The sequence below is a fragment of the Dasypus novemcinctus genome, chromosome 2, assembly GCF_030445035.2.
Source record: "Dasypus novemcinctus isolate mDasNov1 chromosome 2, mDasNov1.1.hap2, whole genome shotgun sequence".
In the NCBI taxonomy this organism is placed as follows: domain Eukaryota; kingdom Metazoa; phylum Chordata; class Mammalia; order Cingulata; family Dasypodidae; genus Dasypus; species Dasypus novemcinctus.
In genome coordinates, this window is record NC_080674.1 from 92943675 (window position 1) to 92971601 (window position 27927).

General features: G+C 34.9%; 2 protein-coding genes across 4 annotated transcripts in view; one reads left to right on the plus strand and one right to left on the minus strand.

Moving 5' to 3' along the window:
* Positions 1–9151, plus strand: part of POLR3G (RNA polymerase III subunit G) — a 43407-nt gene extending 34256 nt beyond the window's left edge. Inside the window, exons 6-8 of one of the 2 annotated variants that reach the window (XM_004470627.4) lie at positions 419–504; positions 3547–3699; positions 6728–9151. In XM_004470627.4, coding sequence (XP_004470684.1) covers positions 419–504; positions 3547–3699; positions 6728–6814 — 326 coding nt within the window. In that variant the 3' untranslated portion in view covers positions 6815–9151. The remainder of the gene's footprint in view (positions 1–418; positions 505–3546; positions 3700–6727) is intronic. The other variant, XM_004470628.5, reaches the window with a different exon arrangement.
* Positions 9152–10781: 1630 nt separating this feature from the next.
* LYSMD3 (LysM domain containing 3) lies at positions 10782–23272 on the minus strand. 2 transcript variants are annotated; one of them, XM_023592338.3, is made up of 4 exons: positions 22904–23272; positions 20695–20836; positions 19410–19676; positions 10782–14377 (listed from the first exon to the last, which is right to left on the minus strand). In XM_023592338.3, the coding sequence occupies exons 3-4, from the start codon at positions 19662–19664 to the stop codon at positions 13718–13720; spliced, it is 915 nt and encodes a 304-aa protein (XP_023448106.1). In that variant the 5' UTR covers positions 19665–19676; positions 20695–20836; positions 22904–23272; the 3' UTR covers positions 10782–13717. The 2 variants fall into 2 exon arrangements, with proteins under 2 accessions (XP_023448106.1, XP_004470690.1); XM_004470633.3 differs by lacking the exon at positions 20695–20836 and having other exon boundaries at positions 22904–23108.
* Positions 23273–27927: the final 4655 nt, after the last annotated feature.

Genomic DNA, 27927 nt, shown 5'->3' on the forward strand with positions numbered 1-27927 from the left:
TTTTGGTCAAAATATAATGGTCTGATTAGGAAGCCAGTGTGAAAGACAGGTTTGTGAGAGCCTTTCACTGGTATTCTAGTGCTTTCACTTGAGGTGACATTTTAGCAGTTTGGTCCTAATGATATTGTCAGTACAGATTTTCAAAACTAAATTGTGTGCATAAATCTGGGAACAGTCTTAGAAAATATCTTACCAAATTATTTTTATCTTATCAAATTATTTTTATTTACTCCTCATCACTGGAAAATTTGTGAGGTATGATTTCCTTTGTTTATCTTCTGAGAAAATTAATTCAGTCTGCAAATTATTTGACTGCCTAATATGATATCATCACTATGCTAGACAGTATATATAAGGCAAAGAAATATAATACACAATTGTTAACTGAAAAATGTGTTAACTAGTAGTTTTACTTCAGCAGACCCAAAATCTAAAAAGGAGAAATATGCAGGTGGCAAAGTCACTTCAGTCACTAATACTGCAGATGTGCTGAAAAAAATTGAGGTAAGGTTTTCTTCTTACTATAAAAGTTAACCAATCAAATGTAGAAGGCCATACATCCTTTTGCCTTCTTGCTTCATTCTTTAAGCTTTCTCTCACTTTCTAATCATGTGCATTGGGCGTTAGCAATACAGCATACAGGTTAACTGGTTCAGTTTAAACAGGGTTGGCTGGGAGATGTGGATATATATTATCCTGTCCTTCTTTACCACTTACCTATCAATATACCTCGCCTTCTATAATCTGCTTCTTTTTCCACTGTCTTCAACTTCTCCTTATATTTGAATTATGCAGGGGGAAAAAAAACCTGAGTTATATACCTAAAATGTATTTCTTTTTAAAACACTCATATTTTCTTCCTTTTGTGTATATGTACTTTTTAAATGCCTATTCTGTCCTATGTTAAGTGTAGAAGATTCTGTTAGAGAAACTGCATCTTTTGGAACTTCAGTTTTATATCTTTATTTTTAAAAATATTCCAGAAATAAAAAGATGTAAAATTCAGAAGGTTAATGCACTGAAAGTTTGTCCTCACATTCCTGTTTCCCAGCTATCTACTTCAACTCCTGGAGAAAATCAGTGTTACTAGTTTCTTATAATTCTTTCAGAAATGTTTTATGTACAGCAAATGGAGTTTTTCTCCTTTTCTTTTTCCAAAATGACAAATGATAGTATATTATGCTCTTCTACATTTTCATTTTTATCATTTAAGAAAATATCTTGGAGGTGTATGTGTAGAGTTTATAAAGCCGGACCTGATTCTTTTTTTTTGGCTGCATTATAAGAATGAAATATAATCTATTTAACCAATGCCCTGTTGATGGATATTATGTTTTGTCTAGTGTTTATTGTTGTAAATAATGCTGCAGTGTCAATTCACATGTGTAGGGTAGATTTCTGGAAGTGGATTTGTTCAGTCAAATGTTATGTGTATTGTAATATAGATACAGTGCACTGCCAAATTGTTCTGTCTGGTGGTTATACCAATGTGCTCCTACTATCAATGCATGTAATGCCTTGCATTGACGATGACACTGATGACAATGATATTAATAGCAGCTAGCATTTATTAAAAACTTATTATGTGATGGGCTCTGTGACAAGCTTTTAACATATTTTATATCCTTTAGATTTCACAAGAACAAAGAGAGATGGATATTATTATTCTTTATTGAAAAGATGAGGAAGTCAAGGTTTCAAAACATTTACTTGCCTGCCAAGTTGGCACAGCTATTTGGTGGCAGAAACCCTTATTTTTGTTACATTATTATTTGACTAGTACCTGAGATGGAGGTAACATCTGAAAATAGAGCCTAGGAGGATTGATGAAGGCACAGCAATAACTGTTAGGGTTAACTTTAGTGGAATGATATATGGGGTTGCAGGACTACCCAATGTGTATTGATTAATCATAGGTCCTGGCTGTTCTTAAAGCTTCCAGATAAGAAGTTGCTAAAATGATATGTGCCCTAAGGAAGATTGATCTGGACCTCTGGTTGTGGTTTCTCCTCTGACCAAATTGTGTCTTCTTATTCCCTTCATTTAAACACCCTTTTCAGGACATACATTGTTAAAAATGGAATTTTAAATCTGTAATTTCCAGTAAGGTAACAGTTTTAGTAGGGTAAATTAGCTTCCAGATGATCATTTTATTCTTCATTTCTTCAGTAAAAGCAATTGCAAGGTTTATTGCAATATAGAAACTGTGGATGGAGAGATGCAATATAGAATCAAATCTCATGATTAATATATGTGTGAATGATCAGTAAACTAATATTCGAGCATCTTATTTCTGCATGACATAAAGGAGACTATATGGTAGTTATATAGAATAGAAGACCTTGTTCCTGTTCATAAATTAACTGTTTTCAAAGTATTTTCACCTTATACTATTCATTCTATTCTTACAATATCTCTAAAGTAGCAGGAGTTGATAAGTCTCACAAAAGAGAAAATGGAGACTAAGTAGAACTAAAGCTAGTCGTTAAATGCAAATGGAATGAAGTTAGGAGATACGTGTGTGACACAGAGCTAATTTTTTTTTTAAAGTTCTGTAAATATGCTATTTGCTAACCTGTTTAGGCATTTTATGGGTTTGATTTAGGTCTATGCAACAGAAATAATAATGAGGCTTATTTATTTAAAGATATTTAAATGAAATGGGAATAATAGAAATGTCCCTAGTTAGTGCTGAATAAACTCTGCATTTAAAAACTATTGTACGTAACTGGTTTATGTAATTAGCTTACGAATTATAAAAGAATGTTAATAGCATAATTTTTCAGATACATTTTATAGCTTGCACAGAGTTAGATAAATGTAGCACTTAATTCACTTTTAATTCCACATAGTTAATGGGTTTAGGTCTTTTTTACTATGATCGTTTTAAAGTAGAAAAGAAATAAAAAATACCATATATTAATTCATATTAACATAGCATCACAGTATGTATATGTGTATATTTTCCTTATTATAGACACTTCATAAGATCTATAAACACTGTTTTATTTACTTGCAGTTTTCCAAAGGTATTTCCAGTTAGAAAAATTGTACAAATTATATTATAAGTAATAATCTCAAATAGGATAACTTAAGCTAGGTTGACCTAATATTGTTTTAAATTATCTACTTATAAACTAAAACAGACATTTTGAAATATTACCATTGCATTGCCTTTTCTCCTTTTATGTTAAAAGGAAAAAGAAATAACATTCTGAAAGTTCTTCTCTATAAACTGAATCACCTCAAATGTTTTAGAAAGAGGTAGTGTAGAAATCAAAAATAAATCATTATGCATTTCAGCTGATGACTCAACCTCTACCTGAGACCCAATTATTAAGTAACAAAATCAAAGAAAATACCAGTTTAATGGTAAGACAGTGAGTTCCCCCATTCTTCATTTAACTCATAGTTTCCTAGTTGTTAGTCTGGAGTAGTGGTAAGCAGGGATTAGAATAAGTTGATAGATAACTGTTCTCCTGAGGCTAGCAGGGAGGTCCAAGTCTAGTGGTTTCCATATAAGTTAATGAAACTCACTCATACCAGGAATTGGAAAAGAGAGGTGATGGTGAAAAATCAGATGAGGAAAATGAAGAGAAAGAAGGAAGCAAAGAGAAGAATAAAGATGGTGATGATGACGGTGATGATGATGAAGACCCTGCAGAACAAGAAGAGTATGATGAAGAAGAGCAAGAAGAGGTAACAGTCCATTTTGGAATGCTAACAAAGATACTAAACTTAAGGATTATGTACTAAGGATTTGGATATATGGTATTTAATTAAAACCAACAAATGATATCCAAGTTGATGGGAACCAGAATTATGTTATCACTGAAATCAATTCCTTGATATCAAGAGAATTATTTAAGCATTGAAATTATAATGATGCCAAATTGAATATGAGAGGTAAAAGTAACTTTATAGGCAAATGTGTAAGTGGAGGTCCACAAGTTTGGGAAATTGATCAGATTAGTGTGATCAAGATTTATCTAGATGACATTTTAAATCAGAAATCGAGGTGAACGAGAAAATGGCTCAATGGTTAAGCACCTGCTTCTCACATGGGAGGTCCCAAGTTTGGTTCCCAGTGCATCCTGAAAAAAAAACAAAAAACAAAAAAAGACAACAACATCAAGGAAAACAAATGAAAAAAACATTTCAGGGGAGCCCATGTGACTCAGTGCTTGAGCACTGGCTTCCCACGTACGAAGTCTGGGGTTCAATCCCTGGTACCCAATATCTCAAAAATAAACAAATAAATCAAGTTAATTAAGGGCTTAGCCACATAGGTCTGAGGGAGAATCCCTACAATGCCATAGTATTTCAAATCCCAATTGTATGTGGACCCTATTAGGGAATGTTGATAATCCAACCTCAGGTATCTGGCAGTCAGGACTCAGCTTTCTGGATTTGGGATTTCTAACTTTTAGAAACATCTTAAATTTCAAAATAAGCTGGAGTCAATCAGGGTATTTTTGAGCACTGTACCTTTATTAGTGACCACCTCTTTGGGACTTTGATTCTTTTCTTTACCTGAAACTGCCCTAACTCTGAAATCCTTTATTATATGATTGAATTATTTTGCATTAAATTCTGGATGCTCTTTTGAAATTTACAGAGGTGTAAAGGGAGAGATATGGATACAGTTTCAAGTTTCCAAATGGCTAGCAAGGTGCAAGCCTCTTGATTAAATAATTTGCTTTCCTCATTGATTTGAAATTCTTCCTTTATCAACTGGGGTAGTTTCTCATATCTACTTAGATATATTTCTGAACTCTGTCTCTTGTGAATCGACACTGATCTGATCCAATTAATAGACATTTCTAATTATTTGTTAATATTGTAGGGTATTCTTCCCTGCTACTTTTTTTCAGAATTTTCCTGAGTATTCTTGTTTTTTTTTTTAAATAGATGCCTTTTTAAAAAAATTTCTCTCCCCTCCCCCACAGCTCCCCCCATTGTCTGCTCTCTGTGTCCTTTCGCTGTGTGTTCTTCTGTGACCGCTTCCATCCTTATCAGTGGCACTGGGAATCTGTGTTTCTTTTTGTTGCATCATCTTGCCGTGTCAGCTCTCCATGTATGCGGTGCCATTCCTGGGCAGGCTGCACTTTCTTTCGTGCTGGGCGGCTCTCCTTACAGGGAGGACTCCTTGTGCATGGGGCTCCCCTATGTGAGGGACACCCCTGCGTGGCAGGGCACTCCTTGCACGCATCAGCACTGCACATGGGCCAGTTCCACATGGGTCAAGGGGTTCCGGGGTTTGAACTGTGGACCTCCCATTTGGTAGGCAGACGCCTTATCCATTGGACCAAGTCTACTTCCGCTGAGTATTCTCTTTTTATTCTTCCAGATAAATGTTGTCTTAACATTTAAAAGTTAAACATATCACATTTGACTCCAACTTTCCTTCTAAATCATTGACTTTTCTCATTCCTATTGTACTCTGAAATGATTGAGACTGCCAGTCCTCCTGATCCCTATTTCCACTTTATTGGTTCCTTGTCTTCATTTCCTTCCTGAGGAGCTTAGACTCTTGTTCACCCTTCAGTCTCTTTCTTGCCATTACTCTTGACCCTTGTGCTCTTAGCATATACTCTAGACCAAAGCAACCTTTGATCATTTCTACCATCTCCCATTTTTTTCCCTCCAAATTTTCCTATTGAGCATTTCCAAGTATCAGAGAAATGGATGCCACAAAAAATTCATGGTCCACTAGCCCTGTTTTGCTGGCTAACATGTTCTCTGTGTTTCTCTTATTAAAACATCTCCCTACAGCAATTATTTTAAATCATCTCCATTCTTCTTAGTTCCTATACTTTACCACCATTCCTTTTACACTCAGCAGATGATCATACCTTCACAAAGAAAATGAAGGCATCAAGAGGAAACACCCTTAGTTTCATGTCTTTCTTCTACAATCTTAACAATTTAAATTTCTTCATGTTTACATTTCCCCACTTGAGAAAAAATTCCTTTCAAAATTAATTTGTTTCAATCTCAATCCAATTACAACCTGCAACTGGTTGATACTTCTTAAATATCTTTTACCCTATATCCAAATGGATTTTGAATTAAACCTTTAGCCATAGAAAACACAGAGATATCTTCTGGATCATTTTGCATGGATAATAATCTTCCCGAGCCATGGGAACTGGAACATTCTTAGGGGCCTGCCTGATGCCTCTTAACCTAAAGGAAATTGAGGGTCCCTGGATGAAAAGCAGTATGGCATCCTCTAGGAAATGTGGCATCCTCTAGGAAGTATGGTATCCTGAGTTCTTTTCTTTTTGATAGCAAGCAAAAAGTCCCTCTGCTTATGCCTAGTGACTGAAAACTCAGTTCTGGTGTAGTCTAATGAATGTTAGCTGATTTTGTTGAGTGTCTGTGCATTGGGTGGAATAAGTGTTTAGTGGCTTAAGTTACTATTGAAATATATCATCTTATAATGGTGGAATGGGAAACCCTTCATGTTCCCTTAGCTAATTGATGCCAGGAGAATAGTAGGAGGTAGTGATCTTGAAGAAAATGGCCCGTAAGATGTGAGAGAAAGCTAATGTGGTTTTTAAGCAGTTGAAAAAACTGACTTTTTTTTTTAAGCTTGGTATATTTTCTTATTAAATAATTTTGTATTTATAAATTTAGATGATATAACAGTCTACATGTATTCTTTAATAATTTATTATTCAGTCATTTTAATGTTTACTGAGGAATATATCATTTCATTTAGGAAAACGACTACATTAATTCATACTTTGACAATGGAGATGATTTTGGTGCAGAGAGTGACGACAACATGGATGAAGCAACCTATTAACCATGAAATTCCTAAAAAATATTTTTATGATACAGCTTCTGAACATTTGGACAGACTTGCATTCTATTTTATTTCTAAGGAATGAGTTAAGTATTCTATTTTTTGTTCTTGTTTTATCGGACAAATATTTGTTACCAAAACTTTCACATCCACTTTGAGTTTATATACTGGTTAGCATACAAATTAATCTCTGACACTCTGACATTCCCTTCAAACACCTGTCATGCTATCCTGCTTATGTATTCAAGTGGATTTTAAGATTAGAATGTGCCCTAAAGAGCATTTGTATCTCTTAATATATGCATAAGTACTTGAACAAATCATTCTTATTTAACTTCTGATCTTTTGTAAAGCTATTATAAGTCATCATAATGGATTTCTCTAATCTGAAATTTGATTTAATACTGCACATGGAGCACTTTAAAAACGAAGAAACTTGAAAATAGCTGTTTTTGTTTTTTTACTTTTCATATTATGTTCTCTACTAGTATATTATGACTACACAAACCTACCTGTACTCTTACAAAAGCAGAGTTTGGAGATGGAAGTTTTGTGATTGAAAGCAAACATACAAGGAAAAATGCCAATCTGAGCTATATAAATTTCACAGCCCACATCTCAGCCAGTAGAAGATGACTTTCACCTGGTATGAATATCATCAACTCTTGAATTTGGGGCTAATTCCATACAATATGATATGTGAATTAATCAATCCACTGTAGTAAGTTTGACATCTTTGAATAGTTGGGACTATGAAGAATCATACTGAGACATTTTTGTGTTTTACAAAAATGTGGCATAAGTTCTAGTTATATAAATGTCTCTAAAATGCATATGTGTGAAATCTATGAGGTAGTGTGGCCTCTCATGTTTCAAAGGACTCATAAGCTGTACAATTAATTTATATTAATTATACTAATAAGGCAGAATAAAACTCAGGTTATTTTGAAATTAAGATTAATCTTTTTTTTTTAACTTGAAAGCTAGCCCTGCTGCCTTTTAATATTTAGAGTAGGAAATACCTAATAACCTCAGCTTCCCAAAACTCTCATCAATGCCAAAGATTTTCAAGGAAATTCATGTTATATATTTCAAAAATTATTTACTAAGATTACTTACCAAAAAGAAAAGAAAAAAAAAAAATTTTTTTTTTACCTTTTGGGTAGATGCCATACCCATTATCCTCTAACCTGAGAATCAGAGAACTAGATTCTATTTCTACCTGTACTGTTAGACAGTACCTTGAAATTGAGCTTGGTTAAATTTTCTGTGCCTTTGTTTCTCTACTTCTAAATGATTTCCTATAAAAATTGCTTAAACACCAACCAAAATTTATCATATACATTCATTCTTTTGTAAAAATTACTTATTTAAATTTGGTCTTCACCCTATAAAACATTGTAGTTTGGAAAATGACTGAAAACAGTTTTAAGAAACAATTTTCCTCACAAAATATACTGTAATCTGATTTTTCATCTTATATTCTAGTGAGGAAAATTGGAGAAAATTTAAATTGTCTTGTGCCATTTTGTAACATGACTTTCTTAGGAAAAAGGTCATTTTCAATGGCAATACTTTCTCAGATAATTCAGGATGGGCATGAGGACCATTATTTAGTGCTGTATTGATATGTCAATTACTTCTTTAAAGGAGCATATCTAAAATATAAAAGATTCTAAGTGGCAGACAATAAAACAAGTGTACTTTAAAGCAGCAACCTACTGCACTTAGAGTAGAAGTTTCATATAAAGTTTTCAGTAGTAATGGGCAAATACAATTGCCATTTAGGATTGATAATTAACATAGGTGTTTTATTCTCCCTCTTCTTTAGTGTCATGGCCAAATACCATTTAATTCATAGATATTGTCTCTACAATTCTATTTACTTGCCTTATTGTAAAATCTGTATATAACCACTTAATCAGGCAAATAGACCAAAGGCAAAGGTATTTCTTTTCCTAGATTTCAATTTATCTCCACCCTTTTAGCCCTGCTGGTTGTAAGGATTTACTCAGGGAGGACACCAGCCATTTCCTTTGCATGCATTGCCTTCCCTGCCTTTGGAAGATCTTTTGTAAAGGAGGTTAATAGTGAGAACAGGCCGGAAGTATTTGCTGGTGTGTTATCAGTTGGAATCTTATTTTTGTGACTCAAATCTCAGATACTAAAATCTCAGTTCCATAGTAGTGTAAACTTTAATGCTGAGACAACCTTATATAAAAAAGCACTTTTTGGTAAAGTGATCTTTAAAATCGCTATAAATCAAGCAAAACTTTTTGTTGTTATAATGCTTATTTTTCTGTATTTGTTTACTAATTAAATTCTTATAAAACTGTGGCCTTTGTTTTATATTAAAATGCTTTGTTTTGAACCTAATTAAGTATGTGGTAGATAAAACTAATTTGTTAATACAGATTTTCGGGGAGCGGATTGTGGTCAAGTGGTTGAGTGCCTGCTTCCTACATGGGAGGTCTGGGGTTCAGTTCCTGGTGCCTCCTAAATATAAAAAACAAACAACAAGCAAACAAACGAAAAACCAACTCAGGGAGCCTCAGTGGTTGAACACCAACTTCCAACTTCCCACATATGAGATTCTGGGTTCAATCCCCAGCCCCAGTACCTTAAAAAAAAAAAAAAAAGTGAAAAAAATACTTCACCTCATAAAATGACTATATATTTATTGAGCAGGGACACGCAGTATCAAATATTCTTGAATAAACCACCACCACCAACTAAGAAAAAAAAAAGCCTGTGATTAGGGGAAAGTCATGATAAACTGATACCAAGGAAAAGTGAGTACTTTCTTCCTAGATGACTCTTTAAAGCCAATTTCTGAGACACCAGGGTTTCAAAATCAGTTTTATTGGTTGCAAGCAATGGAGCATAGTGGTCTCTTGGCCCAAAACTGCCCCCCTGATCTGCAGTAATTCTAATGTTTTATAACATCAGATTGCTAATGAATAATTGAGATGGAGCTAGACACAGGTCCCTTCATTAATAAACATTAAGGGGTTGAACAAGCTGGAGGTGGACAAATCAGAGGGAATTACAATCATTTTCAGAGCTCAGGGTTCTGAGATAGGAAATCAGAGTAGAGGTCAGCCACAAGGTTTTCCATAGGGATTTTAAACAGGGTGGAGTAGTTACCATTTCCAATAGTAAGCATACACCAGGGTGAGCTCAATCTAGAATTACCATCACAATATAAGCATAGGTAAGGGTGAGGTCTAGTCTAGAGCAACCATAAACAGGTGGGACCACTCTAGCCCGCTTCAGTAATTTCAGGTATTAACCTTTTGCTAGTTTATAACATAAAGCCATCTATATAATGATTTAATAATCATAATTATTTGTTAATTCTTAATCCTCAGTTACAAAACTAAGAGATTTGGTAAGCAGGTACTATTGGTATAATAAGTGTCATGGACACTACATACTAGAGAATGCTAAGAAATTCAGAAGATCAGGTTAACTTTCCTTTCCTCACCACCTTCAAATATACAGTGTTAATGGCTTTGCCTTAATGTAGGTAAAGGCAGGCACTAGAGTTCATGAAATCTTTTTTTTATAAAAAACTGTAAATACATTTTAAAAAAAATGAATAAGACCTTCCTCAGTTCTTTCTGCTACTGGTAATTTTTTAAAAGTTAGTATTTTTGTAGGTCAAAGTCTTTTTTTCATGATAATAAACTAAAACTTACATATAGAGCATATTGTTATATGATCTTGATCCAAGGCTTGCATTAAGGAAGTCATGGACCATGCCTCACCAGGTCTTCTTCCTCAGCCCAAATAACATTTATCTAAATTTTAGAATTCACTGGGTTTGTTTCAATATAACAAGTGGGAAATCTGAAATAGTAAGCCTTCAGAGATTTAATCTAGCTCACATAGTGTATCTAGGTCAAATAGTTTGAAAGTATAGGAGAAAAGATTTGCTTTATTCAATTAAATTCACCAGCTTCCATTTTAAATTGAATAATAAAATAGAAACTTTATTACATTTACAGATCTTTTAAAATATGGAAAATAAGGGGCAAAAAGTTTCAAAAACAAGTTTTACAGATGAACATGCTAACAATGTTGTATAATTACAGTTTGCATTTGTATAAAATACATTATACAAAAGATTTATAGTATTTGCATACATAAAAAGAATATAGCATTCAGATATTTCTGTGATCTAAGAGTACAATATGTACATTCATGGAAGAAAAATAATGATTTCCTGAGCAACATTATTGTAATTTAAAATAAGAATGATTCTTATCGTAATGCACCACCTAAATGCAGACAAAAAAATTCCACCTCTATGCTTTATAATTTTGCCTGGATTCTTCATATTTCTGAAACTCTTATCTCTATCCTTCCTATTCCCAATTAGGTAATTTTAGAAGTAGACAAGTTAAAAAAATAATTACTAAGTAATGGTTCATTTAAAGAACTCTTGAGGCCATTAAAAAAGCAGGTAGAGCCCAGAAAAACAGCAGCTTTTGAGGACCACAAAGTCCTCCGCAGGAATTACTTTAACATTACAGTCTTCTTTCTAATTCCTAATGTGGTTAGCAGACTCTATACCCCTTTTTAATCTATCTTTTGTAGAAATACGTGATTTAATGAAGACATGAATCCCATAATTCCAATGGAGGGGATGAAAAAAAATAATTCAAATGAAATCCATTAGTTTAAAACAACCATAACCATGTCTGCCTAGATTAAAAAAGGAATCTGTTCTAAAAATTACAGATTTTAGGGAGCGTGTGTAGCTCAGTGGTTGAGCACCTGCTTTCCATGCAGGAGGGGCGAGTTTCAATACTCGGGACTTCCTAAAAACAAACGATGAAAAAACCAACTCTCACTGGGGAACAAATGCAACTCAGTGGTTGAGTGCCTGCTTCCCACGTACAAGGTCCTAGGTTCAATCCCCAGTACTTCGTTAAAAAAAAAAAAAGTTACTTTGGAAATCAGACCTCTCCAACACAATTTTGAAGTACCATTAGCCAAAAGGAATCATAGACTCTTCATCAATCTGATATAAACAAAGTTATTCAAAGGACTTCTAGCCTGTTCTTTCCTAAAATAAACTGTACTTTCTTCCTTAAAACTTAATTTTTCAGCAGGCTTGATAAATACTGACCTAGTTAACACTGAATATAGTTTAGAAAGATTATACACCTGTTTTCAGGATGTCCAAGGCACACTAAAACAGTTTTAAAAATTTTAACTGAAAGATTCACTCAAAGAATCAATTTGCTACTTTTCTGACATGGTTTTATAACAGTCTCTGGTCCTCTAAACTTTGCAAGGGCTTTAATGCTTGACTTCTTTGTCCTCTCTATGATGCTTTGCTCCTTATGGTACATAAAAACCCACTTACCATATATATTAGTCAACCCATTTTGTATTAAAATTGGAGTTCAAGATATAAAAGGACCGCTCTAAGTCAAAACATTAAAAATTTGGCAATGCCCAGAAAATGAGATAGTATTAAGTATCTTAAAGTACACACTTTATTGTACAAAACATAGGCAATCCAGAGTCCTACAAATCTTGCTTCCATTGCATCATTTTGATTATATTTTTTAAAAAACATACTTTAATAAATTAAATGATAGAATCAGTACAGAAATGCTTATTTAGCCTGACTGGCTCATCCTTAACAAATCTACAATAAAGCTGTAATCGCAAGCCCTTTCAGGTCAATACCTAAACCTTTGGTCTCCATTCTTCAATTTGATACTACCGTTCAGAATCAACAGTCTAAATGGGACATTTTCTCTTTGAAAAATAAAGAAATTAAGGGATCAATAAATAAGGCAATTTTGTCTGCTATTGCTAAAAACCCTCTTTTATCCTTGTTTTTGTTTAAACGAGCCATTTTCTGCAATAGACTTGGCCCACATTAACTTGTGCTTGACAGTGAAGGTGGATATGAATTCATACTATGTAATGAATTGGATTTGACCATATGAAGTAATGCATAATTTTAATTCAAAAAATGTTAACTTACATGAAGTAATATTTTAAGGCATTAAATGTAATTAAGGCATGTGACACATGTATCACAGCAATTTATCACAGTATGTAAGGGTTTCCTAAATAATGCCAATTTGTACATATATCATACTTTTCATCAAGAAATTACAAAAGTGCTTTAAAATATCAAAAAAAGAGATATACATTAGAGGCAAATAGAATCCTTTTAAAAATAGAAGAGAGAGAGAGGTCTGTCTAGGAAAGAAAGCATTCATTTTTAACTATTCCAGTGTGTTAGTGACCAAATGGCAACTGCCCAACTGTAACCTATTATTTTGGGGACTTTCTTAGTCTCTATTAAAGAAATTACACATTACTTTCCCATTTCTGTTTCTATTTATGTTTTCATAACATGTAAATGTGTTTTTAAAAGGTTTCAAAATGAAATATTAAGTACGTACCATCATAAGTAATTTGAGTTCAACTTTTTCGCAACTAATTTTGATGGTTCATGTAGTAAATTTTCTTCAGTTGCAAACATCTAATTCTATCATTCATACCGCTTAATTAATAAACTTAAGCCATAAAATAATTGCTTAAAAAATAAAATTTAAACATAACAGTCTTGAGTAAGAAAAATAATGCACTTTTCAAGTTAAGAACTTCCTAAACACATATTTAATTTCTTAAAGCAATGATACAACAGAAATTATGGACTGACTACTCTCAACATCAACAACTAGCAAGTTTAGGGATTTTTATACACAATCCACTTGTAAATGGCTCAAAAAAAAAAAGTTGAAGAAAAACACACAGCAAATCTTCACTCTCCCTAAATACTGCTTTTAAAGTGGTTACTGAATACAATTAATAGACTGCATTCCAAATGCCCAAGTGATCGCTAACATTGTGATTATGAGCTAATTGCTAAGCTTTATGTTGAGTAGCAGGTGACTGAGATTCTTGACTATATAATTTATGATCATCTTGTTGGCCAAAGTTTATTTCTTTAGTTGGAACAATTCCATTTTCCACTTCTCTCTGCTGTGATGGGGGTGTGATTCCTGAATGCAAATGTGAAGAATCCACCGTTGAATGGTGACTAACATCCACTTTAGCTAAAATTTCATAATACAGCAAATAAAATACTGGCGTTATTATACCAACTATCAACATTATTACTACAGCTGTCCACCAACCTATTCCCCAGTCTGCTCCATAATAGGGATCCTTCCGGTGAGTGTTTTTGTTATCAGGTTCAAAACGTATCTGTTGTGCTGTTAAGGCAGACACCACTTCGTTAAGGTTCTCTCTTTTGGTGTCTGTACATTTTACTATTTGTTCTATGTCTCGGTCTACTTCTTTTAAAAAGCTACCAGCTGACTCACTGGAAGACAGACATTCAGTTGACAAAACTTCCTGTTCTGGAGCATATTGAACAGGTGAAGGCCGTGAAGCCTGTCTTCCTTTTGGAGGATAAAGTGTTTCAGTCAAGGAACTAAACTTTTTTACTGGAATTTTTATACATCTAAGGGCAAAAAAGTCTTGATCGCTGATGAGGTTGTTAACCCTCTTGATATCTGCTACCTGTAAAAAAAAAAAAAAAAAAAAAAAAACAACATTCAACTGAACTCCAAATTAAGATAGGTACAATATTCAATCATTTCAGTTATTTTGGAGAGAAAAAAAAAAGGTGAGTTTAACTTTAGAATTAAGTTACCGCACCCAGAGAGATTTGATTTTATTGCTGGGTAATAGTTCTATACCACTTTTAACCTACCAGTCTTAGGATATCACCAATTACTTTTTTTTTCCCCTGATAAATTTATTATTTTTTTATTTTTAAAAATTTTTTGTCTTTATGAGGTACATAGTCAAAAAAAAATTACTTTTTAATATCATACATATATTATTAAACCTAATTAATCCTAGCTATCCATCGACATGCTAGGATCCTTCGCCATTTCCGTTGTGTATCATGCACAAATACCACACTAGTACTGCTTGTTAACAAGCTGTGGAGGAAGGATTACAGATTCTTACATTCCTTCTTTCAATTTGGCAATTGGCATATAAGCAAATGTCAATTTACTCAACAAAGCTACTATATTTTATCTAAAGATGCATCATTATCTTTTAATTTTATCCTAAGGGGTAGGGCCAGGGGAGGAAATCCATTAAGTATTAATGAAGATGTCATCATTCCAATTTCTGAGATTTATGTGTGTGTGGGGGAAACATATACCTTCAAATTGATAATATATAGTAATTTATTCCCTTTTGGTTGTTTCCTGAAGTAATTCCAGACTTCTGTTTAAATGCATCATTTAACTAACCTCAAAATCAGTCATTTTTATAAGCTTTCATATATAATATATGTACATCCTTAACCACCTGCCATTGTTAAGAAGCAGGGATTTACCAATTGACATGTCAGGCTCTCCCACCACCTTTAAGTTATTAGTCCCATTCATCATCCCTTATGATGCCTTCATCTAAGCCCTGATCATTTAACACCTGACTGATATCAGAGAGGAGAGTGAGTCTAGTGTGAAAATTTGGTTTTTTCTTTGGTCAATTCGATGGATAATGATGCCATTCGCTGAAAAAAGGTAAGAAAAGGATAAGCAGTTTGTAGACATGTTGGGTTTGAGGTGTTTATGAGATATGCAAGTAGAAGATGTCCAGTAGGTAGTTGTAGATAATATGTCTGAAACGCAGAAGAATGATCTTGGCTAGAGAGAAGTATTTTCAGATTATTAGCAAAAATGGTAAAGTCACAAGAGTAAATAGATTCACTAGAAATAGACTGGGGAGAAAAAGCTGAAATAGTGAAGATCCTCAAGGAACATCAACATTCAAGGGGTATGTTTCAAAATGCACAAAGGAGATTAAGAAAGTGTAGTCAGGAAGGCAATATATGATAGTGGCTAAGAGCACAGACTTTGAGCTTGAAGCATGGCTCCTGACATTTTCTAGCCCTGTTATATGGGGCAAGTTGTCTAACCTCTGTGCTAGTTTCCGTATCTGTAAAATAACAGTAATTAACTACCTACTTTATAGGGTTGATGTGAAGACTAATGAATTAAAATGTACATAAAATGCTTACAAAGTATATAATACATAGTATGTATTATATTAATGTTAGTTTTTTGTTAAATAGTAGGAAAACCAAAAACCTTCAGAATCAAGGTCAAGCAAAGAGTTTCTAGGAGAAAGTTGTGAACAGGATCAAATGCTGATGAGTGATCCAGTCCAATGAAGACTGAAGATGGTCATATTGGCAAAATCAGCTTCCTTGGAGTATATGTGTATGGGGGCAGGAGAAAACTGAATAACTAGGAGGTGAGATAGAAAGGGTGCTTTTCATTTTACTATTTTTTTTTCCGAAAACAAATGAAGAATCATCAACAAGACACAAAGCCTGACCCCATTCTCTTTGAATGCTTGGTATTTTATATTCTTAACAATAACTAATTACTCAATACTCTTCCTGAACTAGGCTTCCAAGGTTTATTACCCATTTCTCCAAATATCCACTTCTGCTAATTTTCTTGGTTGCTTTTAGGATTTCAACCTTGAACTTTTAATTCCTATCACCATTTTATAATAGATTTTAAATCATTCCTAATACTGAATATTTACAAGTGAAATACAGCACTACATACAGTACTTTAAAAATGATAAATCCTTCTGTAATGTTAATCTTTTTTACTAATTGAGGTCTTCACAAAAGCAAGCACTGTTATTCTTAACTCCATAACTTTATCATCCTTCCCCTACTGTGGCCAATGCCTTCTTGCCTCTTAAGTTAGGCTAGTCTCCTTTCATTGTTCACTTCAGATAAGAAATCAGCTGCACATCCTGTTATTTCCCTTAAATACATTTCCTATCAATTTCTTCTCTGTCCTTACCACAAATATTTTCATCCAAGCCTTAATCATCTTCATCTGAATTATGGCAATAACCTACCTCTTTATTGGAACCCCTCCAAATCAGCAGCAGTCTTCACCATTTTGCCTCACTCTTCCTAAAACCTTACAGTGAGTATTCTCTTACTTTATGCAGCAAACTTTTCTTTCTACTGTCTCAAAGCACTTCATCCCAATGTGCACCATGCATTTCTGAAATACCTACTAAAACTCTGTTGTTTACCTTATTTCCTCCATGAAATCTCCACATCCCTCATTTGCCTGAATTTCTCTTCTTTTCATCTCAATTTTTAATCATTCAGATGGCATTTCAAATTTCCCATTTAAGAAAATTTTCCAATTTCACGAAAGGGCAGCTAATGTCTTTCTCTAATAAAACTAGTAGAACACATTCTTTTCTTGGATTTAATGTTTTTAGCTTTGCCTCTCATTTTAAAGTGTTGATTAATTTTCATCACCTACCTTATAAGACACACTGTAATTTATTTCTCAGTGGTTTTATTTCTCTGTAAAACATGTATTCACATGTTTATTTGCATTAAAAAATGATGCATTAAATCAGATGTTTTCTGATTTAATAAGCGACTGTTTTTGGGCATACATTGATTAATTGAGAAAGTACAATATGTAAGATTTTCACACAAATATAAAGTATGTTATAAAAACATTTTATTTAGAAAAATTACATTGCAAGGACATACTGAAATTCACACTATTTTGATTTTTTGAGTTCACTGGGTTAAACAAAGTGTCTCTAAATGAAAAAACTAATAGATTACAAGAATTATCATTTACTAAGACTTAGTAAAATTGTTAGGTGTACTTCACAGAAAATGAGAAAATGAATGACATTAGTGAGTAGATAACAAAACCTGTTGCAAGTAAAGTGTTTTTCAAATCTCTTAATTATTACCTGCTGGATCATTAAAAATAATTTTGATGATAAAATTTTTTCATATACCTTGTAAGTATAAATAAATCGCTTACACTATGGCATAATTTTCATTTGCCATCTACTCTGTTTATGTGAATAAGGTTTTTCTGTGTTTTCATTTATAAAAATGAATGGGGAAGAAACAAAGAAAAAATGATGTCAAACTTTGGGCTACTCTGGTAAATAATATCCTTTCACAGATAAGTGAGCAAGCTGCTCCAAAACAAAAATCTCAGTTACTCTCACCTCCTCAAGAAATATATTTCAATAAACTTTTTTGTTTATTAAGTTTGTAAAGTCAAAATTTGAAATATATTTGTTTTGAGCAATTGTGAATAACTGCAACAATTATTCTACCCAGAAACAAAAATTACACAGGACTTCAGGGCCACAGGAAACTAAAAAATAATTCAAATAAATATACATATATATTTATATTGCAGAGAAATGTGTCGTGATCAGGAAAGAGCTTTCAAGTATAAAAATATTTTACATTTTGAAAAAAAAATTTGCGAGGGGTATGAAAATATGGATGGATGAGAAAAAGGGCTGAAATAAAATTTCCTGCTTTAAAAAAAGCATAATATGCATAGTTTAAAAAATCGATGATTTCAGGTAGCAAATCCCAGTTGTAGAATTCAGAGGACACGTTTAAAGAGTGTCTAACAATGTTACTTTTAAATGTCAATATGGACAACAATCTGGAAATTATATTCTTTATAACTACTTAAAGTTATTAAGAAATACTTAAATTCACTTAAAATGCACAACAACGAATGTAGATTTCAAAATTCTTTTGGGAATATGAGAATAGAGTTTGAAAATCAATATTCTAAACCATTTCCATATCAGTGTGCTAAATGCCAACAGATTCCTCTGCTAAGGACTCAAAATAGACAAAATACAGATATAAAATTGGTTTAAAGATACAGAGTTTAATATCTATTAAAATTTAAAATACAACATCCCTTTGAAGTAGCAATCCCAATTCTGGGAATCTTATCTCCCAGAAATAAAGGTACCCTCATTAAAAGATATGGTCATGACAATCATCACAGCAATGATACTCATTGCACAATGTAAAATGCCAAGAAAATCCTGACTGTGTGAGTAGGGAAATAGCTTAATTATGATACATCCATATTATGGACCATTATATAGCTATTTAAAATAATCAGATCTATGCCAATGAGGGATGTCCATGAAATACTACAAAATGAAAAAGAAATTTGTAGCACAATATGCATAAATAAATTTTAAAAACACAAAAACTAACTCCCTCCCTAAATATTAACATATATAATATGTATAATATATGGGTGCAGAAAATTTATCTGTGTGTATGTATGTTTAATAGCACAAAAAAACAGCACATACACACATAAAAAAGGTATGGAAAGTAATACACCAAAGTATTGACACTGTTTAACGCAGGAAATTGGGGAGATTTTTTTTTCCTTACATATTTCTACATTCTCTTACAACCTGATGAAAGAAAAAGTTAACATATTGGGGTGTTTTTCAATACTCAATATTAGAATCATGGATTTAGAAATAAAAATTTAGGTATTCACTTAAAATTTTAAAAAATTAACATCCACCAACATGATAGATTTCTATGGAGAGAAGAAAAAAGCACAAAAGGGAATAAAGGAAGGGATAAGATAAAAGAACAAGGAATTTATTTCAATTGGGGCAAATGAAAAAATAATTTATTTTGGGCTGCATTATGCAAAATTAAAGTAAAACTTACCGTACAACAATACTGAAGTGCTATTGCATTTAAAGTATCTCCTTCCTGTATATCTTTTGTTAATACTATAATGTCATCAAGTCTATCTCTTGACGTACTTCTTCGGACCTTTTCTCTTCCTCTGGATCGAAGCTCATACATTTCAGCATCCTCCTCTTTCATATCATTGTCTGTACAATTTCCGAATGCATGTACTTGTCCACTCAACTGAATCCCTGGAAGAGGAAAGCTAAAATTCTGCTTCCTCCCTGCCATAATATCAAAAATCTGCAAAATAAGTAAATAAAATAGAGCAGAGAAAACTTTGGAATGTAGCTGATCCATATGACTGATTTACATGCATCTTACATTCATGGTAGCCTAGGCTTTTTCTTTTATAAAAGAATGATTTCAGTTATTTAAAAACTGAAGTGCAAATTTTGCTGAAGAACAATGAACATATTTGGCAGTGGAGACAGTATAACAGGTGGAAGAAGTAAGTCATTCTAATAGACCACATATAACAAAACATGGGGGATAATTACATTTTAACAACTGCAAATTGCTATAATTTTTTTTTTAGGTCAAAAGTTAAGTTCCCCTTATTCCAACTATGTGAAAAAAAATTAAGGATATAATTCTCAATTTTGCTTTAAAAACCTGTGACCATATGTACAATTTATAGTTCTGACAAAATCAAAGTATGTTTTATATATACATGCACACACAATACTTTTATGAATCCACAGCTGTTTGGCTTATCATGCATCTTAAATTCATGTGGGAATGAAATATGTTTTGTACTACTCACCTAGCTCCCCAACTTCATGGATTTCAGTATGCATATTTTGTACAATATATACCTTCTATAGCTTCTTCTAAGCCAGGTCATAATTTTGTTTTCTACTAGGGATTTTTCTTCCCAGGAACCTTTTCACCCAGATTAAGTCAAGAGTCCTCATCAAACTCATTTATGGCCCAAAAAGATAGTACAAATTTTAAGTTATTCATTTATACTTAAAAAAAAAAAATTAAGACTAGCTGAGAGCTGACATAAGTTTAAAAACGCCCCAATGAATACTGTTTTCTTGAATACTCACTCTTCACTCATCTTCATCAAGTTGATCTGTTCTTATTAAAAATGAACAAAAACAAGAACATATAAAACTAACTTCACATTCACACTTTAATTTCATATTAAAAGTCCACATAAGAAGAGGACAGTAGAGTGCTTTCATTTGTTGTTGTGAAAGACAAGAAGACAAGTTATAAGAGGCATTTCAGAGATAAAATATTTAGGACTTACAAATGTGGCTTAAATATGAAGAGTGAGAGGGATGAAGTTAAGAATCACTCCACAATTTCTGATTTGCATAACTGAATAGACTGTGGTGCCCTTCTTTACCATATAGAAACGGGCTTGTAGGGGAGAAACCGATTATAAATTCCTGTAAGACAGCAAAAAGGAATTTCAAGGAGACAAGCAGGCTGTATTGTCAAATCAGAGTAAAAGTATTAGTTACAGGTATAATTTTATGACTCATCTACATATAGGTGAAATTGAAGCTATGGGTGTGGACAAGATTTCCTAGGGAGAGAGCACAGAATAAAAGAAGGCTTAAGATTGAGTCTTGAAAAAACCCAACATTTAGTATGTGGGTGGAGGAAAATCAGCCTGCCAAGAAGATGGAAGTGTCCAGAGGAAGAAACCACTGATGTGCTCTGTCAGGAAGCCAAGGCAACATGTCTCAAAAAGTACTCAGTTCAGTTTAGAATACAATGGAGGAGCAAAGTAAGATGAGTACCAAGTAAAACAGAAAAACAGAACCAGATACCAATGACAAGGTCCTCATTTGTTAGCTGGATGACAATATTATTTTATTCTCTATGTAGGCACATACTTATAAAATTCTTTAGAACTATTTCAGATAATTGAATCCAACTCTTGAAAAAGTTTCTCTTTCTGCTCTATGACACCACTGTAATGCTTTAAAACTCAAGGGTTCCTATTTAGCTAACACAGTAAATAATAGCTACATTATTTTACATTACTTATTACCAAGAACTAGGATTCCAAACTTGACAGCTACCTAACTAAAGAAAGCTACCCACATTGTACATCTTAAAAGCAGTTTTGAAGTCATGATCACACCTGTTTCTTCAATGAATAGGTCTCTAAAAAGTGACTAAGATGCTTTATTTTTAATTCTCAAAAATAAGATGAAAAAGTTTAGCTCATCTTCACCTAAATGGCTAACAGTTTATTTCTGGGGGGTGTCTGTGAACACAGATCTACATTTTTCTGGGGAGAATATTTATTGTTTTCATATTCTTCAAAGAGGTCCAGTGGGGTCCATGATCAAAAAAAAGTGTTAAGAATCACTAATATGACGTTATTTACATGTGGCTATACTGACCTAGTTATGCTGTCCTTTATACTTGTCCTCGGTGATAATGTCCTTAAATTCCCAAAAACTGGGTTAGTATAGCTAACTGAAAATCACTGAGAAATGCCCAAAAGCCATTTTAGATATTTATACCCATTCCCTTCCAAGACATATTGCTAAATAATATTTAAAGTCCAGAACACCTGTCTCACAGTCTCTCCACTCCCCCTTTGTAATGAAATGCAGGCAGCAGAATACTGGGTATTTTGTTTCTGAATAATCAGGAATTGCTTGTGAAAAGCTGGACTCTCACCGAGGCAGATAATTATCTGAGCCAACTATTTAGAAATCAGCAAATACATAGTATTCAAGTCATCTGGCTCAATTCTCTTCCCCTCTGTTAATTCTTAGCGCCAGGAAACACACACGAAATTCCCTCTTCAGAAAACAGAAACAATCCTGCATGTCACATAGACAACCAAGGGACCACAAAAAGTAATTACCCAATGGATACAGTGTTAAAGCATTCATCAACTCAGTTTGTCACTAAAAATGGTTTCCCAGACACCTTCGTAGGGTATAATAAATGAATGCCGTTGGGTGTGTCGACTGGACCATTCTTTAAGCACGGAAAGGGCTACAGAGTGCAAGAAGGTTCAGCATTGGGACAGAATCACAAGGACCACATTCACCAGGGCCAATTCCGTTTTTAAAAACCTAACTTCTCTACCTCTCCATTCCACACGTCTGGCTTTCCTTTTCCTTTTATCCCCACCGAGAATTCTTACGCCACACCAGCACACTTGGATGCCGTCAGCGAACGTTCAATACCAACATAAGGATATGGAAGAAATGTAGCGTTTGGATGGGAAATGCATTGTCCTGGGAGTCAAGCTGGTAGAAGTCCTGACGCTGGGCCTCAGTTTCCCGGACTATCTACCCAGGAGTTTGGGCGGGCCTGGTCTCCAAGGTGTCCCGGGGATCCCCTGTAGGCTAGAATCCAAACCCCGCGCAGCCGCCTCGCCGCGCTGTCCGCCGCGGCCTCCGCCCGGCCTGGGGTTGGGGCGCATCCGGGGCCCACCCCCGCCGGCCGAGGCGAGCGCGCCCCCCTGCGGCCGCCATCTTTACCTGTCCTGTCAGCAGGGGGCTCGCAACAAGAAGACGGCTGCCGGGCCAGCTGTCGCCACTGCGAATCTCGACAAATTCATGGCAGACGATCCGTTTTCGGCAGCCCCAGTCCGCCGCCACCGCCGCCTCCAACGTCCCCGCCTTCCTGACCGTGCGCGGCCGCCACGTCCGCAAACCTGTCGTGCGTCATCGCGTCAAGTGGGAGGACGAGGAGGAGGAGGTAGTGGTGGGAGGGGGGGGGGGGAGGTGGGAAGGGAGGGGTAGAAGGAGGAAGGAGGTGGGAAGGGGTGGGAAGGGAGCGGGAGGAGGAGGAGGATGCGAGCGCGAGGGCGAACTCCGAACCCAGGGCTTTCCCCGGCACGCAGGCGCAGGGACTCCTTCGAAGTCCGGGGGCGGGTCGGATTTCCAACCTCGCCCCCGACTCTTGCCCTTCGACCCAGCCCCTCACGTCCCGTTGGCGGACTCTGCGGGCAGCGACCGCTGGCCAACCTCGCGACCCTGGGCGACGTAGTGGTTGAGTCTTTGTCCCGCTGGCAAAGACCGTCTGGAAAAGACTGAGGAGGGGATGGTGCTGAGGGTTTGTCGTGGAGCTCTAGAGCGTTTATCTTGCTCTACGTCTGGAGGTTTGTGTAGGGTGGGGAAGGACACCTCAAAAGCAGTGTTGACATCCCTGTTTCAGAATATTATACTGCGATTATTACCTTTTCATGCCAAAGCCTCCAGGCTGCTGCAAAAGAGGCAGAATCCTGTAAAGAAACCTTAAGATGGGGAGGCTGGGCTCAGGGGCATTTGTTGCAGGCCTTTTGTGTATCGGTGAAAAAAGTGAGCCATCTAGTGTCAGGCCCGCGGAAGTGTCTGCTCCTGGAGCCCTGGCTCTCAGGCTTCCTATTTTTTGTGAGACAAGGCCGTCTGCGAACTAAATCTGGTTAAGAAAATTAGTTGAAAGTCCTTGATAGTTACTATTAGAATCAATAAGATAGCTTATTAAATAACGAACTTATAACTTCATATATATTTTTCTCACCAGATTTGCTAAACAACATGATAACATGTTTGCATTTATGTAAACCAGTGTAAAGCGTTTTAATGGTCCCTCTAATGTGTCTCCCAATGTTGACGTTATGGACGTTGCCCTTTGACGACCATGCTAAGTTTTAACAATAATATCCACTGTAAGTCCAAACAGGCGGGGTGCAGGGCTGGAAGCACTTTTATTTTCAGAGTGTCTGAATATTTATTCATCATGAAGCTTTTGAAGTTTTGTTTTTAAATTGTTTTCAAAGCGTTTGTTTTTGGTTTTCTGAAAAGTGCCTCAGCAAAGGTTAGGAATTCTGCATTGCAATATTTTTCTTTTATTTAAGGGGATAGGCACTGAGCTCCACGATACTACAAAAAGAACGGCAGGGAAAGAAGACAGAAAAAAAGAAGTTGTCAGAGCTGTTCTGTGGGCTGTTGCCCTTGTGACACCCCCGTCTGTAACCATTTATCACTGAGACATTTTCTCATCAGTAGACAAAGGATATATTCCCTGCTTGATGTGTAGGACTTCAGCTGCTCAGCCTTCATGAATGTTAATGTGAATAAACCTTCTTTCTGCATATACGTTACTTTTCTTATTTTAAAGTCAGTAGACAGTGGTTTCCCTGTGAGAGCCAGAGTGATAGAATTTCAAGCACCACTACAAGAGAATTACCTGTTTCCTTTTTATGCTTTCTTGATGCTAACTACTCGTTATTGAATCACTATTTGTATTTAACAAGGGCCCAGTTAGTGAACTTTTTTTTTACGGAAGAGGCAATGATAGAATTATATTTTATTATTAGAATATACAAAGAAAGCAGTTAGCTGTGAATTTTTGGCCCTGTTCCAAAATTTGACCAGTTGAAGTACTTTGTCACTGAGAAAAAAGATGTCCTTATTGCTCAGCAAAGCCTAAAGGACTTTCAGTTTTTAAGATCCCATCTGACCAAGTTTCAATTTAAAAGACTATAGATGAAAAAATATGTAGTTTCTAGGAATGTGGGTTTCTGTAGCCAACTTTTAGGTTTTGAGGTTTGCTCAAGAATCAAAATTGTAATGAATAAATCGATGCAACCTCTTAGGGGGATTATTTGACAAGAGCTATCAAAATTAAAAATTCAGTCGACTGAACTATTGCATTGTTAAGTATTATCTTGGATAGATATATTCAGAAATGTTTAAATGGTACAAAATGTTCATCAGTAGCAGACAGTTTAAATGATTTCTGGTACATTTAAACAATATAATATTATGCATCTGCTCAAAAGAGTTAAGTCACTGTGTATTTACTGATTTATTCATCCAATATCTAACAAATTTTTTTTGAAGGAAAAGTTTGTGAGACTCTTGTTCCAGGCATTGGAGATACAGTGGTAAAATGACAAAGTTCCCCTATTTATAAAGCTTCCATTACTGTAGTCACGCGGAAAGATTTCAAAAATGTACTTTTAAGAGAAAAATGTAATTTGGCCTGTAGGGGTATGGTTTTATTTCTTTGGAATAAAATTTTAAAATGTTTGCACACACAGGCATAAACATACTTATATATCTGTGCAGGAATATGCCTTCAGTTTTTGTTTCTGGAAGGTCACTCAAGGAATTTTTCACAATGGTTAGTTAAAAGGGACTAGATGATAGGAAAGTAAGTGGGAGACTTTTTCCTTTTAGAACTCTACATGGGTTGAATTTTTATTACCTTATGCTTTTTTATTATTATTAAAGACTATATTGCCAAAATATTTGAACATATTTTATTGTTGAATAACAGGATTTATTTTATCCACAGTTAACAAATAGCCAAACATCTCTCTTTTGATGATTCTAAGTTAGTTTTTACTTTTTATTTAAGTAGTATCTGCCTAAAGAAAAGAACCAGATAAATTCCCTTGGAAATCATAAAATGAAAGGATAAAGCAACACTGAATTCCTTCTTTATTTGCATCTGCCTGATTTCTCTCATCCCTGCTCTTTCATTCTCTGCTCCTTCCTTTATCCTTTTCTTATAAACTGTATTTTCTAGAACCAAAACTGGGAAAGACTGTTGTATGCTAAGGAAATAAAGTAATCTCAAGTGAGTTTAAAACTAGAATATGGTATGCAACCTAAAAAAACCTCTCATGTCTAGTCTTGGAACAATCTATATGGGAAGTAAATTATTGTCCTTTCTCTAGAAGTCTTGACAAAATCAGGCTGCATGATTTACTCATGTTCTGCCAGCAAATGAACCACAGAACTCGCTACTTCCCTTTCACTTGTGTGATTTTAAAACATAGGATTTTCATAATCACAGCTCTGCCATATTGTAGATAGAGAAGAGTCAAGGGCGCTCAGCAATCCAGAGTTGCTTATAAATGCCAGTAATTCAGGAATATTAGATATGACTTGAGAGGGAGGGGGAAGAATAGGTGCAACATGGGGGCGTTTTTGGAACATTGGGATTGTCCTGCATGACATTGCAATGATGGATACAGGCAATTACACGTTTTGTAAAAACCTATAAAATTGTGCAATGCGAAGAGCAAACTACAGTGTAAACTGTAGATCTTGGCTAATACAATGCTTCAATATGTGTTCATTGGTTGTAACAAATGTCCCACACTAATGAAAGATGTTAATGTGGGAAGGTGTGGGATGGGGAAGGAGTGGAGTATATGACAATCCCCTATATTTTTGATGTAACATATATTTTGATGTAATCTAAAGCCTCTTTAAGAATAATAAAATTTAAATAAAAACATTAAATATGACTTAAAAATGACCATTTTTTATGTTCCATACCATACTGAAGTTAGGTGAAAACTACAAATTCTGTTCTTAAATTCTTAATCTAACAAGTTCATCTATATAGAAAGGAAGAGTTATATGTTTATAATTAAGTAGATTATATCTTGAAATACTTTGCTTTTCATGGTCTTTACAATCATTAAGGCCGCATAGGCAAATCAATGAATGCCCCAGAACCTGTAACCTCTTGCTTTTGTGCTTACTCCTATAAAGACCTAAGATGGCCACACAAAATTCAGTTAAGTCCTCTTCATCATAAAAAAACAGAAAGGATAAAGGATGACCCAGTATATGGAATTGGCGGTGGGGGGGGGTGGGGGGCTGAGCAAGTAAATGTAGTCTAGAAAGTTGTTGGCATTAGCTAGAGGTAATTTGTTTAGGAAATTCTGAAGGCTAGGGAGTGGGGAAATATAAAAGGAAAATGGGAGAGGCAACAGGGTCTTCCCATTCTTGTCCAGGTCTTTCTAGATAGTTAACAATATCTGTGACAATCATAACCTTAACCACTCTGAAAAACTAAGAAGTTCCCAAGCCAAGCTGCTCTGCCTATCTAAAGAATCACAGAGTAGTGAAGTGTTCATATGTAAAATGAAGATGGTGCTTATCTGACAAAAATATAGAAATTACATCTATTACATCTATTCATTCAATAAGTAATTATTGAGCATCCACTGTGTTTCAGTATTGTAGATAGTGATAAATGAATGGAGGAAAAAGGCTGGAGTGTTTTGGAAGTGGGAAGTGTGCATTTTAAATAGGGTAGGAAAGGCCTGGTTGAAAGACCTGACGAACAAATGTGTGAGGTTTGTTGCTAACCTGGTGGGATGAACTTGCCAGGCAGAAGGAAAAGTCAAGTGCAACATTCCTGAGAGAGGAATTATTCCTGGTGTGTTGGAGGAACAGCAAGGATGCCAGCATGGAGTGATTGTATGAGGGGAAGAGCTATAGGAGATGAGGGCAGAGAGGTCAGAAGGAGCCAAGTCAGATTGGATTTTGTAGGCATTGCAAGTACTTTAGCATTTACTCTGAGCAAGGTGGAAAATGATAGGAGGGTTTTGAGCCGAGGCAGATAAAAAAATCTGCCTTTTAAAAGGATCACTAAGGAGGGCTGGGGTGGAAGCAGAGAAATCAGTTAGGAGGCTACTACAGTAATACAGGAAAGAAGGGGGTTGGCTTGAATCAGAATCGAATATCAAATATCACATTGGTTTAGATTAAAA